General features: G+C 46.3%; 1 protein-coding gene across 5 annotated transcripts in view; it reads right to left on the minus strand.

Annotated features, from left to right (window-relative positions):
* SHLD1 (shieldin complex subunit 1) overlaps positions 1–16,484 on the minus strand; it is a 90,209-nt gene that overhangs the window by 64,883 nt on the left and 8,842 nt on the right. For 3 of the 5 annotated variants that reach the window (XM_019500732.2, XM_014595119.3, XM_019500734.2), the window contains one exon: positions 14,625–14,800. In XM_019500732.2, the coding sequence (XP_019356277.1) occupies positions 14,625–14,800 (176 nt within the window). The remainder of the gene's footprint in view (positions 1–14,624; positions 14,801–16,484) is intronic. The other 2 variants (XM_019500733.2, XM_014595120.3) reach the window with 1 other exon arrangement.

A 16,484-nucleotide genomic window follows, 5' to 3' on the forward strand; every position in this document is an offset into this window, starting at 1 on the left:
AGATATCAAACCAGCACAGCATGACCAAACATGCCAACTACTGCTAACTGCATAGGGAGAAGGCAACAGCTGATCCTCTAGGATCATGGTGTATGCATGAGAGGTCACCAGGACCTTCAACACATATGCCTAGGCAGGTGATCCCTTAAAAGATCATTTCTTTTCCTGCAGGGACAACACATCCTAATGGAACCCCTTCACCACCACATCTAAAACAAGAATAGCAGATACTTTGATTATTCCCTTCCTCCACTGATTGTTGCATGTCCAGGGGCTGTGCAGAAATGGGTATCTAAATTTGTCCACAGTACCCATATCTGTGCATATGTATGGGTACTTTGGCATCTAAATGGCCACCAACACAGCATGCAGCTATGACAACAGGGCTCACAAATACAAGCTTCTTTTTAGCTCACGTTTGGCCCTGTCTGAACAATGCGACTTGAGGAGGCTGTTTAACAAAACACTTATTTAAACTATTAAGCCTTCAGGTTCAAAACAAGGCTATATAAAAAGCCTTTGGCATTTATATTTTATCTGTAATAAAATGCTCCAAGGTAAGACATGCTCTGGAAATTCCATTTCTTAGTTAAGAAACCACACTACATTTTACAGAAAAAAGAATGAATGCACTGAATTGTATATAGCAATGAACCTCTGAATGTCCTTCAACTGCTGGCTCTCATCTGTTTTTGTTATTAAAAGTATAGCACGTGCCTTTAATTTTCAATATTCCACAAGAGCACACATGTATAACCCAAAAATACACTCCAGCACGTAAAGTCATTTAATTTTAGTATACATAACAAACTTCTACCGGAAAAAACGAAGCAGCACTTACAAGGCAAGTCAGCACAGTAAATACCAAGAGCATTTGAGGACGAGCTAGAAGAAATATGCAGTGATGAAACATGCATGACTCTTATTGGATACAAACAATAAAAGGCTCCTAACCACTAAAGGAACACTTAGAGGCAAGAGACACACTGAAATACTGATCCATTTATGGCAGGCCAGTACTGGGATCTTTAAATGTGGTGCTTTTACTTAGCTAAGAATCTCAGTTTTCTTTTTAGAAAGTCCAGCCTTCATGATTATGGAATAAAGCTGGAAAATGACACAACTTCACACTAGAGTTTGGGATGAGGGGGAACCAAAAGCAATAAAATGCTTCATGATTTTTAAGCCAATTTCATAGTTTTAGAGGGTTGAAGGTTTGTAGTTCTGTATCAAATCGTCAGTGCTGTACTAGGTCCAAAGCCCCAGCACAGATCTATAGACTTCAAAGAAGATGAGCTTATTTCCATCAAGTCAGGAACAGACATTTAGCATCTAGTTTTCCAGAGTCTTCAACAGAAATTGCTACAAGTTTACCACATTTTACCACAAGTGTACCAAGTTTGAGAAGAGGGTCTCTTGGAAACATGAACAAAAAATCCAAAGGAATGTACTAAAGCTCCCCATAAAAGTTCTGTCTACTCTTGCACCATGGATTTGTCCTGCAATAAACTATCATTCCCAAATGGATTACATACCTGTGCTCACTTCCAGCTACAGCAGTCAGTCAGTAGTAGTAAGTTCAGGCAGAAACCAAAGACAGCCTGCAGTGGTGTTAAAGCCAAATGGTGCATTCAGAGATATTGCCCTGGAGCCAGGAACTGTGAAAAAATGGTTGCTGCTGCTGGAACAGTACAAACACAGGACTATCAAACCCTTCATTCTATCAGATCCAGCCTCAGAGGCTCCACTCTCTGGCCAGAGGGGGAAAGCTTCCAAGACAGCCTGTGAAAGGGTCCTGGCTTCCCAGAGCATCATTTGGATTCACAATGGAAAAACTTACTCAGCTCCTATACTACCGCACCACTCTTTCTGAAGCCAAAAGGATATTTACAACAGCTGGTTATTCAGTCCTTCAATACTCTTGGACAGGCTCTGCTCCAGACATGCGGTCCACATTTTCCTTTATCCTCCCTCTCCCTATTCCCTGCCTTTCTTTTCCACTCTCTTGTTCCACTGATGTCAGATCTTCCCTATCTCATTCTCCTATGTACCCAATTCCTTCAAGACTCATCACTTGTAACAATTTGTATTACAAAAGGAGGCAGAGAGACTATCCAAAAACTGAACAAGAAATGGGTCAGTCTTCCCCAATGTTGTGTCATCTCTTTCACACTGCTTGTCCTTTAAAAGGTCTGCTCAGTCAGGAAAGGGTTACATCCTTCCCCAAGTCTGGACATCCTGGGCTACACTGTGGGTCCAAGTACACTATGAGCACCAAATGAAGGAACAAGGCCAGGAACAGTATTTCTTCTCTTTATCTGACCTATATTTTAAATATAAATCTAAATATTAAAGAAACTATTTTAGGACCGTTTAACAACTTAAAAGATGACAAACAACTTGTCTGGATTGAAACCAATCACCATCAGCTCTTGGTAACTATCAGAGCTACCATGTTCTGCTACCGCACAAGTGATACTAACTGGAAATCTTGAAAAGTTATTTGCTTTTATTTTTTGAGGCAAATAGAAAGCAACCAGGAAAAGGAGAGAGGGGAAGGACACGATAAAGAGTACTCTTTTTTTACCACTTGCCACATTTTTGAATCCACACTGAACTAACATCATGTAAGGAAAATTGGGGATGACAGGTAAATATACTAGTGTTCCTGTGGCTTCATTACAAAACTCAGCCTGAAGTTATGCAAGTCCAGAAGGGTTACTGAAGAAGATCTCTCACCTTCTCAGCAAATTGTACACCACTCATTCATAGAATCATAGAACCAGAAGGGACCTGTAAGATCATCAGATGAGCCCAACAAGGTGCCTAACCAGCTGCCTCTTGAACGCTTCCAAGGAGGGTGATTGCACCACCTCTGCCAGGAGCATGTTCCAGATTCTGGTGACCCTTACAAAGAAGAAGTTTTCTCTTATATCTAGCCTGAATTTACCCTCTATTAGTTTATGCCGATTGGTTCTTGTCCTTTCTCAGGGTGCCTTCCTGATGAGCTGCTCCTCTAGATCCTGGTGCCCACCTCTGACATACTTGTAGGCAACTATTAAGTCACCTCTTAGCCTTCTCTTACTCAGGGTGAACAGGCCCAGTTCCCAGTCTCTCCTCATAGGGCCTATCCTCCATGCCCTTGACCATATGAGTGGCCCTTCTTTGTACCCTCTCAAGCTTATCCATATCCTTCTTGAAGTACAGTGCCCAGAACTGGACAGAGTATTCCAGCTGAGACCTCACCAGCGTCAAGTAGAAAGGGAAGAGTACCTCCCTGGATCTATTGGCCACACATCAGCTGATGCAAGCCAGAGTTCTGTTTGCCCTTCCGACAGCCTCATCACACTGCTGGCTCATATTCATCTTCCGGTCAACTGTGACCCGCAGGTCTCATTCAGATGCAGTGCCAGCCACTGGTAGTTGTCGTGAGGGTTCTTCCTACCCAGGTGAAGGACCTTGCACTTATCCCTGTTAAACTTCATCCAATTTTTTTCCACCCAAGATTCCAGTCTGTCAAGGTCTTTCTGGATCCTGGCCCCATCCTCCAGCGTGCCTGCATCCGTGAACTTAATAACTGAGCTTTCCATGCCCTCATCCAAGTCATTACTGAATATACTGGAGAGCACTGGTCCAAGCACCAATCCCTGGGGGACACTACTGGAGGCGGCCCTCCAGGATGAGACCACCCCATCAATTCCTGTCCACCCACCACACTGTAGACTGGTCCAGTCCAGCTACCTCCAGTTTGTTTGACAGTATCACATAGAAAACAGAATCATAGGCTTTACTGAAGTCTAAGTAAATCACGTCAACCTCGTGTCCCTTGTCCAGATGACTAATTACCTGATCGTAGAAGAACACAAGGTTTGTCAGGCAGGATCTACCCTCCACAAAGTCATGCTGGTTACTTCTTAAGACCCTGTCAGTTACCAGGATCCCGTCAGTTACTGTCAGCTTGTGATTTATGGCCTCCTTCATAAATTTTTCAAAGATTTTACCCAGAACTGAGGTCACACTGACCAGTCTGTAGTTCGCAGGGTCATCCCTCTTCCTTTAAAAAAGATGGGCACCACTCTTCCAGTCATCTGGGACCACTCCCAAATTCCACGACTCTGCAAACAGTGGCACTGCTATAAGCTCAGCCAGTTCTTTCAGGACTCTTGGGTGCAGGTCATCAGGCCCAGCAGATTTGAAAATATCCAAGTTGCCTTTTGAGGACTGACTTCACGTAGCCTGTTGTCTCCCACATGCTAGTGGGGCCTCTGGCCAGGTAAATAGCCCATCTGGATTTCAGGAATACCGAAACGAAGTATGTATTTAGGAGTTTTGCTTTTTCATAGGCATCGACCGTGGACTGCCCCCCGAGTATTCAGTAGGAGGCCCACAGTAGAGCCCAAATTTTTCTTGCTTTCTATGCATCTGTAGAAGGACTTTTTGTTGTCTTTTAGTCTGGTTGCCAGTTTGATCTCCATGCCTGCTTTAGCCTTCCGTGTCTCATATCTGCAGGCCCTGGCTATACAGGTGTATTCCTCTCTAGTTGCTGAGCCTCTCCTCCACTGTTTGTATGTTTCTTTTTTTTTTTTTTTCTTCTTTTTCAGCAGCTTGCTAACATCCCTGTTGAGCCAAACAGGCGCTTCTTGGCTCCTTTCCAGCTTTTTGTCCACCTGGGATGGCCTGTTCTTGAGCTTCAAGAATTGCCTCCTTAAGGAAGCACCACTGTTCCTGAACTCCCAAGTCATCCAGTTGCTGGTTGCAGAGGGCCTTTCCAACTAGCCTCTTGAGTTTGCCAAAGTCTGCCTGTCCCAGAGGTACAAACATGGGGGCTATGCAACCCCAGAGGAGACCCCGAAATCAAAGATTATTTATGCACTTCAGGACTCCGGATGAACAACACTGAGGGGAAAAGCCCGCACGGTTCATCAGCTGTGCTTATATACAGCTGGAGCCAGTGGGTGACATCACAGATGATTGCCGGCCAGCGTAGATAAAAGCCAGCACCAGCAGACAGAAAGGGAGAACGGGAGAAGCAGCAGAGGCTGCGGAGGCTCTCCACACCGTCAAGCAGAGGGATGTCCCAGGCAGCAGTGGTTGCAAAAAGCCTCCACGCCTGTCACGGGCAGCACCGGCGCGTGGAAAGAGACTCTGTTCAGGGACAACTGGTGGAAGTGCCGGAGGCAGTAGAAGCTCCACACAACAGGCACTCACAGTGCCAGATGGTAGGAGGGGAACTGACTAAGAGAGGAGCAGAGGGAGCTCTCACTTGAGGCAGAGAGTGGAGTGGAGCAGCGTCGGGAAACGCAGCCAGGCACAAGCTCTAGGGCAGGGAGAGAAAAAAAAAAAAAGACTGTTCAGTCTGATCTCTTCTTTTTTTTTTTTTTTTTTTTTTTTTTTTTTTTTTTTTTTTTTATCTGCCCTCTTTTTCTTTGTGTCCTACCTTCTGTTCCTTCTGGCCTGTGCATAGTCCTTTGTTGTCTTTTACTTTGTTTTGTGTTGTTCTTATTTTGGACAGTAACCTTACATCATGAGGTCTGAACGACAAAACAAACAAGAGCCACGCACAAGAATGGACATTCAGTCAGCATTGAGCGGGAGGGGAAGACCCGCAGGAAGGGTGAACATACAATGGACCTGCAATCTGCTGGTAAGGAAAGAATAAGACCCGATACCAGGAGGGCGCGACGGGTAAGGACCACTGGGACCAGAGGGCAAGCCACACCAAGATCAGGTGGCCTGTCAGAGGCTGGCATATGGAAGAGGTGTAGGGGAGGTGGAGCCCTGCGAATATCTGTCAGGAAGAACAACCAACCTCGAGGGACCTCCAACAGGAGACCCCACCACTGAAGTTACATTCAAAGTCGTGGCAGGAGAGTTCTGGGGTACTCCCTGGGGTGATCGAGTCCCCTGCCAGAGGTTGCACAAAGCCTCCCCACACCTATAACCAGGCACCCACGCCAAGCAGCGCGTGAGCAGATTTTCAAAGCAAGACAGGCACACTGCCTTCTTGAAATCCAGGACTTCTGTTCTGCTGACTAATTTCCCAGTCTTATGGTGAATGGCGAACTTAACCAGGTCGTGATCACTATCTCCCAGAGTACCACCAATCCTTAGGTCGCTTATGATGTCCTCTCCTTTGGCCAGCACTAAATCCAGAGTAGCCTTACCCCTACTAGGCCCTTCTACTACCTGCATCACAAACAGGTTGTCTATTGTTGCCATCTTCCCAACAGTGATCTTCCCAACAGATGTCAGGGTAGTTGAAGTCACCCATGACAATCATGTCTCTAGTGCAACTGACTCAGTCAGTTTTCTGCAGAATACCTGATCACTCTCCTTCTTAGGAGGGAGGCCTGTAGTAGACTCCCACCATCAGGTCTCCTTCTCCTGGTCCCCCTTGTATCCTGACCCAGAGGGTCTCAAGGGAACCTTCCCTACTGTCAAACGTGACCTGCAGGGAGGGGTACCACTCTTTTACATACAAGGCCATACCTCCTCCCTTCTTCCCAACCCAATCCTTCAGGTAGAGCCTATAGCCCTCAATATTCACTGCCCAGTCATGTGTGTCATCCCACCAAGTCTCCATCAACCCAATCAAATCGAAATTCTCATCAGCCAGAAGGATTGCCAGTTCTTCCTGTTTGTTTCCCATGCTTCTGGCAGTTCCATAGAGACACCTAAGCTCTCCCCTAGCCACCTCAGGTTTTCTGTCATGCCACTTGTGACTCAAGATGTCAGTATATGTCTGATTGTCCATTGCTTGAATGCCTTCCCCTGCGTCCCTGTGGCTTGTGGCTTCAAGTACAGCAATGGAACCTTCTCTCTGGCCCCCAAGACATGCCTAGTTTAAAGCTCTCCTCAACAAGTTCATGACTCTCGTAACAAAGAGCTTCTTCCCTTCCCTCTTCATATGCAACATGGAACTGTATTAGCATTTCCACGGGATTGCTGTTTTCATGATTATACTGTCTAGTGCAGTTTCCTCTACTGCTCTTACAAGACATTTCCCTCCCAGTAAAATAATATTTCCTCTTTATGTTATTGACAGTTACTGTTTCTGACAAAGACAGTATGTATACATAAATTCCAGGTGCCTGAAGGCAGAATGATATACCATTAATTCAATATCCACCCAGTGCATTCGACATATGCCAGAAAAATACTACTTTAAAGTCAGGTACAGGCATTACAGTTTTACTGGTAAAAGTGATCAGAAACTGGTCTATACCCATAACAGAACAGAAGTTCAGCGCACAGACTGGTTTAAAAATGGAGGAACCGGATTTAATATTTGCCCTCCCCCAACCAAAGAGCAAACGTGTGGTGTTTGCTACTCTATGCCACTTAAAAAAAACTGCATAACTTAGATTGATTCTACCTTGGGCTTTTTGAGTGTCTGTACCTAGCCTACTAGATTCATAGATGTTAGGGTCGGAAGGGACCTCAATAGATCATTGAGTCTGACCCCCTGCATAAGCAGGAAAGAGTGCTGGGTCTAGATGACCCCAGCTAGATACTCATCTAACCTCCTCTTGAAGACCCCCAGGGTAGGGGAGAGCACCACCTCCCTTGGGAGCCCATTCCAGACCTTGGCGACTCGAACTGTGAAGAAGTTCTTCCTAATGTCCAATCTAAATCTGCTCTCTGCTAGCTTGTGGCCATTGTTTCTTGTAACCCCCGGGGGCGCCTTGGTGAATAAATACTCACCAATTCCCTTCTGTGCCCCCGTGATGAACTTATAGGCAGCCACAAGGTCACCTCTCAACCTTCTCTTCTGGACCTTTTCAGCCTCCACTTTCTCTAGCCTCTCCTCGTAGGGCTTGGTCTGCAGGCCCTTAACCATATGAATGGCCCTTCTCTGGACCCTCTCCAGGTTATCCGCATCCTTCTTGAAGTGTGGCGCCCAGAATTGCACGCAGTACTCCAACTGCGGTCTGACCAGCGCCCGATAGAGGGGAAGTATCACCTCCTTGGACCTATTTGTCATGCATCTGCTGATGCACGATAAAGTGCCATTGGCTTTTTTGATGGCTTCGTCACACTGCCTACTCATGTTCATCTTGGAGTCCACTAGAACTCCAAGATCCCTTTCCAACTCTGTGCCACCCAGCAGGTCATTCCCTAGGCTGTAGGTGTGCTGGACATTTTTCCTCCCTAGGTGCAGCACTTTGCATTTCTCCTTGTTGAACTGCATCCTGTTGTTTTCTGCCCACTTGTCCAACCTGTCCAGGTCTGCCTGCAGCTGTTCCCTGCCCTCCGGTGTGTCCACATCTCCCCATAGCTTTGTGTCATCCGCAAACTTGGACAGAGTACATTTCACTCCCTCGTCCAAGTCACTGATGAAGACATTAAAGAGTATTGGTCCAAGGACCGAGCCCTGCGGGACCCCACTGCCCACACCCTTCCAGGTCCAAGCCGACCCATCTACCACAACTCTCTGGGTGCGACCCTCTAGCCAATTCGCCATCCACCGGACTGTGTAGTCATCCAAGTCACAGCCTCTTAACTTGTTCACCAGTATGGGGTGGGATACCATATCGAAGGCCTTCCTGAAGTCTAAGTATACGACATCCACCCCTCCTCCTGTGTCCAGGCGTTTCGTAACCTGGTCATAAAAAGAGGCTAGATTGGTCAGGCATGATCTGCCTGCCACGAACCTGTGCTGGTTTCCCCTCAGCATAATTTGTCCTGCCGGGCTCTCACAAATGTAAGCCTTGATAATTTTTTCAAAGATTTTGCCAAGGATGGAGGTGAGACTGACTGGCCTATAGTCGCCCAGGTCCTCCTTCCTCCCCTTTTTGAAAATGGGGACCACGTTGGCCCTTTTCTAGTCCTCCGGGACTTGGCCCGTGCGCCACGAGCGTTCGAATATTCCTGCCAGTGGCTCTACAGTGATGTCGGCCAGTGCCTTCAGCACCCTCGGATGGAGCTCATCCGGGCCTGCCGACTTAAAGGCATCCAGTTCTTCCAAGTGACTCTGCGCTATCTCAGGGTCTACGCATGGAAGTCTGGCGCCTTGCTGCTGCCTCTCTACAACCCCAGTGAGAGACTTGTCGTGCCCCTCACTTAGGAACACTGAGGCAAAGAACTCGTTGAGGAGTTCAGCCTTGTCCCCCCTGTCCGTCACAAATTGTTTCTGCCCATTTAGCAGGGGTCCTATTCCTCCCTGGGTCTTCCTTTTACTCCCTATATATCTAAAAAACAATTTCTTGTTGTCTTTTACTTGGGTTGCCATCCTCAGCTCCATCGTAGCTTTGGCCCATCTAACTGCCTCCCTACAAGCACGAGCAAAGGAGGTATATTCGTCTTTGGTGATCTCTCCCTGTTTCCACTTTTTATGTGCTCCCCTTTGGGCCCTTAGGCTGCCCTGGATTTCTGTGGTCAGCCAGGGAAGCCTCCTGGCCCCTTTCCCTCTTTTGCCTCGCTCGGGGATCATCTTGCTTTGTGCCCGAAGGATCGTTTCCTTAAGGCACAGCCACCCTTCTTGGGCTCCCATCCCTTCAAAACTCCTACTCTGCAGTGCATCCTTGACTAATCGCCCGAGTTCATTGAGATCAGCTTTCCTAAAGTCTAGCACTTCCACCCTACTAGTTACTTTACCCACTCGACCTATTTTCTTTGCACCACCACTATGAAGGATTTCATAGACATTAGAGCTGGAAGGGACCTCGCAAGATCATTGGATCCAGCCCCAAAGAGAGACAAACTCCTTCTATATGTGCTAAAACACTAGCACTGACCCAAGACAGGCCCCTGTCCCTGCCACATTGAAAATAACATTTAATAACATAGTTATAAAATCTGTCATTCCTGTTGCCCAAAGAGGAACCAGTCTCCACACTTAAAACACTAATAGTAAACCAGGTTCCTCCATTTAGCACAAGCTATCACGAACCACTGCTCTTAGTTTCAATCTCTCAGAACTAAAGAAATTTTCACTACTGAATGAGAACGGGAGTAGGTGGTGGTGGGTAGAGAAGAAAGGTAGGATTGTAACTCTACAATTTCCTGATCGGATTGTTTATCCAGGAAGGTCTGTGTTAAATGAGGAATTTGGCTTTCAGTGCAGTCTATTCTTCCTGTACCCCAGGTGACTCAGGACTGAGGTAAAGTTAAACCACTGAGACTGGAAAACAAGCCTCCTGCACAAACTAGCATGCTCATAAATGTGTTGATATTATACAGAGTAAGGTACATGGAGTTAAACTATTACTCATAGACATATCAAGACAGAAAATTGTCTTCAAGTAGTTGTTTAGACCAGGCGTGTCAAAGACATGGCCCATGGGCTAGATCTGGTCTGCAGAGCCCCATCATCCAGTCTACCATGCTGCCCCTGGGTCTTGAGGTTACCCACATGCTGCATGCAGTGCATGCTGGGTCAGCCTGACATGATAGCCCTGGGACAGAAGTCACATGTGGCACCTGCCCCAGTAGTTCAAGGACCCATGCCATATGTGACAGCTGCTCTAGGAGCTAGTTTGTTCCCTCCTGCCTGGTGCCTGCTCCCACTCCAGCATTGCATGCAGGTGAGCACCACACATGGTGCCCACTCCAGTCAGTCTGGGATACATGCTGCTGGTCACAGGTAGGCACTGCATGTGGTACAGTTCCAGAATGGCCACAGTAGATGTTGCAGATGCTTGGTCTTGCATGTTAGGAGCGAGAGGTGAGGGCTATCCCCACACCAGTCATCCAGCCCATGGACTAGTCCCACACCACTCATTCAGCCCATGAGACCAGATTAATTTTTTTAGACTGTCTTGTTTTCTTATGTGCTGCCCTTCACAATTTGGCTCCAAGAGAAGCATCTAGGTGTCCCTGTTACAGAAACAACAAGCAAAAGCAGCTTGAATCTGAACTTCCATTTTTTGCACAAGCAAAACTCCCAGCGCTATCCATTGGTGTTCTACGAGGATACAGGATCCAGCCCCTTATGTACTAATTTGGTACATAATGTAACAGAGATACACATTCCACATGTATATTATAGACAACTCATGGGATACAGCAAAATTTTTCATTAGCTTGAGGAAGCCTGTCCTTGTCTTTCCACCTGTCACAACAGGCTCGCTGGGTAAAAGCTTGGTCAGCCTCAAAAAACAGCTCCTGGACTACAGAATAATCATAACCCATTTATCACCAATACAAGAGAATCAAACCTATGCTGACGAGGATGTGAGCAAACAACTCACTAATGCACCTGTTGCAGAAACAGTCCAAAGATCCCAGCATTTTTTACTACATATATAAAATCTTACAGAAAACCCATTGTTTAACTCACTTTAGCCAATTATATTGTCAGAGCAACTTTACCAAACTAGCAGGGAAAAGTATGCATTCAGAATATTCATATTCGTACAAATGGGAAAACTCCTTAACATTACCAGAACATGAGGATTACAGGATATAAAACAGCTCATGGCTCAAAAAAGATCATGTGCATCTATTTGCCATGAGGTTATATGGCCTCCCCCAAAGCCCCTATTCTCAATACCAGAAACAGAGCAAAGACTGATATCTTTAATCTATAGATTATGTTTCTTGAGACAATTCTGGGCGTGTCATACTGGCAGCAAAGAAAACTATGCAAGCTTGATAATCAAACACTACCACATTTCATTTTCTTAAGCAAATCTCTATCTATATAAAACCTGAACACCTGGACAAGATCACTGATAAAAATATCAACAATGTTGAAGGCGGTCCAGATAGTTCGCAACTTTTTTTAAATTGCTTCATGGCAATATAGCTTCCCTTAACCAGCAACAGTTTTTTTCTCTTTGAAATTAGATAATATATTGAAAAGTATTAACCTGCTTTCAAACAAGTAAACTTTTCCTGAACAATTAATGATCCATTTTTGCTTATGTCTTTAACAATTCACCTTGGTGATATGTTTCACCTACCTTGCTGATGTCTTCAGGGACTTAAACGGAAGATGTCATTGCAAGCATGACTAGCACAGGGGTCAGCAGTCTGTGGCCCATAGGCTGAATCCAGCCCATGGTATCACGGGGTCCAGTCCACAGAGCCAGGGGACTTTGTGGTCAGGGGCTTCACCCATGTTGCACCACACCTGAGCAGTGTGGAGAGGCAGTGATGGTCACCGGGTCCCAGCACTGGCCCATTCCAGCCCACTGTTAGAAATATGCCTAAACTTTACCAAGACTGATAGTTTGCTTAGTCATCATTTAAACAAGTATCAGTGTCAGAGAACACGAGGAGGAAAAAGGACAGGAGTTAACACTTCCTCCAAACGGTTTAAATCCCCAAAGCTAATAAACACTTTACCTGGATTTCACCAGTTCTACCTACAAAACTGAAGAAACACATCTATTTTCTTACCATTTGCAGAAGCAAACTTCTCCACCAGTTGTTTTTAATCCATGCCATTTAAACTTAATTGCTACATCCTTCTTAACCCTTGAAGAAGGATTTGATGCATTTCAAACTCAACACATGAAGGTGCTGAGATTGAAAAAATCCAAATATCTCCCCTATCATCAAAATATGATACACTGAGTTATGCAGTCACTCTTGCAAATAGGAGCGGCACAAGAGCTGTACACACAGCAATGTGGTGGTGCTACTGCATCTGAGGACAAAAGCAGAGCACTTACATCAGGGGTGGGCAATTATTTTGGGCAGAGGGCCACTTACCCAGTTTTGGCAAGCTGCCAAGGGCCACGCAGGTAGCCCCATCCCTTGACAGGTGCCCCGTCCCCTGGTCACCATCTTGGGACCAATGTCCCAATCAATGGTCTTGGGACTAATGTCCCAGGGCCAGCGCCGGTGGGGCCCAGAGCAGGGCTCAGGCTGGCAGGGATCTGTGGAGCCAGGTTGGCCTGCACCAGCGGGGAGAGGGGGGAACTGGCCCAGCTCCTTAAAACCCCTGCTGCCCAGGATCCCTGTACTCCTGCCACCCTGCTCTAGGCCCCGCCAGTGTGGGCCCTGTGCTCCTGCTGGCTCCCTGCCCACTCACTCCCAGTGCCCCCCAGCGTTGTGGTACAAGCTGGGGGCAGCGTACAGCCCCGACCCCCAGCTTCTTCCCTGCCGACGAGCAGGTGCTGAGCACAGGGAAAAGCAGCCCTTTCCCTGCCCCATGCCCAGAGCTCCCTGCTGCAGCTGCTTGCAACCCACACGGGGCTGTCAAGAGCAGGCACAGGCAGCCCCACACAGGCTGCGAGTGGCTGCAGCATGGGGTGCCAGGCACGGGGCGGGAGTGGGGCCGCTTTTCCCTATGCTCCACACCAGCTTATAACCCACCCCCACAGCCAGCCTGGGCTCCACACTGGCTCTGGGCTTGCCCATTGGGGTTGCACTGTGACAGGAGCAGCTGCTCGGCACGCAGGAAAGGAGCACCCCCGCTTGCCACACTAGCCAGTGTTTGCTGCTGCTGCCTGCCCGGAGCTCGCGCCCCACGTGGGGCTGCCTGTGCCTGCTCATGACAGCCCTGGGCAGGCAGCAACTAGCTGCAGCAGGGAGCACCCACCACGGGGTAGGGGAGGGGGCGCTTTTCCCCATGCTCAGCTTTTCCCCGGGGTCCTCCCTTGCCCTTCCCCACCTTACCTGAGGTTCCCGTGCAGGGCAGCCAAGTGGTCCCAGGCCAGAAGCCTCTGCTAGGGCTTCCAGCTGGAAGGGCAGGGCCATGCAGGCTCTGCTGTTGCAGGAGTCCTCCAGGGCTTCCCCTGGGTCCTACTGCCCCTGCCTCCTGTCATTTTTGACTGGAACCAAGGGCAGATCAATATTAATTTTCTAAATTTTTTAGGGGCCCCACAGGCCGAAAAGAATGGCCTCGCAGGCCAGATGCGGCCTGCAAGCCATATTTTGCCTGTCCCTGACTTGCATACTAGAACTGGAAATATCTGAAAGTCACAAACAACTGAGCCCCTATTTCCCCATGTAAAATGATTTCCCAATCCCTACAAATTTCACCCTAACAAATGTTAGACCAGGAGTGGAGTGGGAGATAAATATAGACCATGTGATGTGATCTAAGACTTGGAGGAAAGGGAGGGTAGAGAAAAACCCAAAGAATTTGCTCTCTCTCAATCGCTGGGTATGATCTGACTCACAACAAGTTTATGACGACGTAACACAACTAGCCATTCACAGTTACTAAAAAAGATGAAGGAAATAAGCATCAGAACACTTGTCCTAAAGTAGTTCAAAGACAATACAGGACTTGTGTGGAAATAGAGAAAAGGATTTGCAAAATATTTCCATACTGGCTGTAATCATGTAAGGTAATATTTTTTGTTGACATCTGTGAGTACATTACGATTGCTTCTGTGATTTAGCCTCAATAATTCCCTGCTGCAAGAGCACACTAACATTAGAAAACAACATTATCAAAACATGAGGATATGACAGTAACCTCTCAATTGCTCTCAAGTGTGTCATCCATTCATAGCACCTGCTGTGCTACAGAGGTCCTTACTGTATACATTTATGCCACAGAGGTCCTTACTGTAGCTCAGAAAACAGCATATAGTTCATACTCAGAAGCACTGACATCAAACTTCAGCATGTTGTTTGTGGCTTGTTCAAACAGCATGATGCTTGAGTCAATATTTACTGATGGAAGAACATGTATAAAAAGGAACATTTAGTTTGGTGACTACCTGTGGATATTGATGATGCAAAAGTTTGCACAGAACTAAAAGGCTCATCACTGGACTCGGCACTGTGTTGTGGCAGAAAATTGTCAGAGAGGTCACAAGCGGATGGTAGGTCCACTATGCTGTTTTCTTCTGACAGGAGGTTTAATGATGCATCATCTCCTTCCATGGCTTCACTGCTGTGAAAACACAAATATTACTAAGTTCCAAATGCTTTTCTGTAGTGTAAAAATCCAAACAAAAGCAAGTCCAAAAGATCTGATGGCCCAATGCTGCGTCACAGTCTTAGTAATCAAACAGAAATTATTTCAGCATTTAGTTATTGATTGATTTAAACAAGGACGAGTCTATGAAGAGAAAAGGGTAATAAGAAAAAAGAAGACTTCACATATCACAGCCAAGGGAATTACTTTGGAAGGCTCAACATCAAGTTTGACATACTTAAAGGCTCCCTAAAATACACGTTCAAACCAAATCCAGGATAGCACTTAGGTCCATGTCAAACAATAAGCATATGAGTACTAGGATAAAACTACATCCATGGTTAAAGTGAAGCCCATTCTTGGAGTCCTCTCCTTAGACTGAGGTCTCAAGTAATAGCTGTGTCAACGAACCCCATCACTCTACTAGCATAGTTAAATGAAGCACTATTATGTTCACTAGTGGAAGGAAAAAAACATTGTAAAAACTGATGCTCATGCAGGGCAGAGGATATTAACAACCCCAGGTTCACATCAAATCATTAGGAATGAACAAGAACAAAATGTTTCCTATGGGTTGCTATATCTAATTCAAAGAAACACAGAGCTACAAGGAGCCTCCTGGGCCATCAAGTCCAGTCCCCTACATTAGCAAGCAGCCATTTACTGAAGGAATCTCCACAAATCACCACTTCTGACTGACCCAAAACTACAAGCCATTATGTCTCTATTATCAACTTTTCAAGTAGGGCTGCTAGCTGTGTACCCTGTTCAGGAAGAAGGATCAGACAGCTCTGCTCCGTCATGACTGGGCCTTTAGTTGACTCAGCACGCACCATCAATTGCTCCAGCCTTGGTAAGAGAGCAGGGCAGCTTCGCTCTGGCACAACTGGCCCTCAGATGGCAGGAATGCAGGAGGAATTGAAGGGGGAGAGGAAAGAGTAACCACAGCACTGCACCTCCCTAGATGGGAAAGACTGAAGTGACAATCCTCAGATCCAAGTGGTACTAACATTAGCTGACTTACAATTTGGAGATGAGCTATAATTAGACCCAAAAGACATTATCACCATGGAAAAAAGCTATTGAGTAGATTCAGTAAAGTCTCAAGGAGTCTCCAGCTTTCCCTGAAGACTAATTATTCCATCACAAGAAGCCTCAAATTACAGCTCTCTGTCTTGGACTAATGGGAACATACACAAATGCCTTGGGGACTCCATCATCTCTTCTTCATTCATTGCTGCTAAGAAGAATCAAGCACTTCTCTTTCTCCTTGTCATGCCCCTGGAGCAGCAAACCTAATGGCAAAAGGCACTGGTGAACAGTCACAGTGAATTTAGGAGACAGAAAAACCTGAGTACCCCTAAAAAAGTGAAGAGTGATGCTTTTAAATGCAGGTTGAACCAGCAATTACAATTAAAACTTAGGAGCTCTGATTTAATTTTCTCCTGTGTGGCCTTGGGAAAATTACTTATGGTATATATATGCCGTGTAGTGCTATGCAGATAAACCCAGGTCAGTTCTAAACAATACCCTTCTCAGCAAGGTAAATTAACTAATGTGGAATTCCATGCTACCACAGCTAGCCTTTTGCCAATATCTAAGCTAGTTTGTTTACAGCTAGCTTGGATCTCTTTGCACTGTGCTGAACTTTACAGTATAG

This window comes from Alligator mississippiensis, chromosome 1 (assembly GCF_030867095.1).
Source record: "Alligator mississippiensis isolate rAllMis1 chromosome 1, rAllMis1, whole genome shotgun sequence".
Taxonomy (NCBI): domain Eukaryota; kingdom Metazoa; phylum Chordata; order Crocodylia; family Alligatoridae; genus Alligator; species Alligator mississippiensis.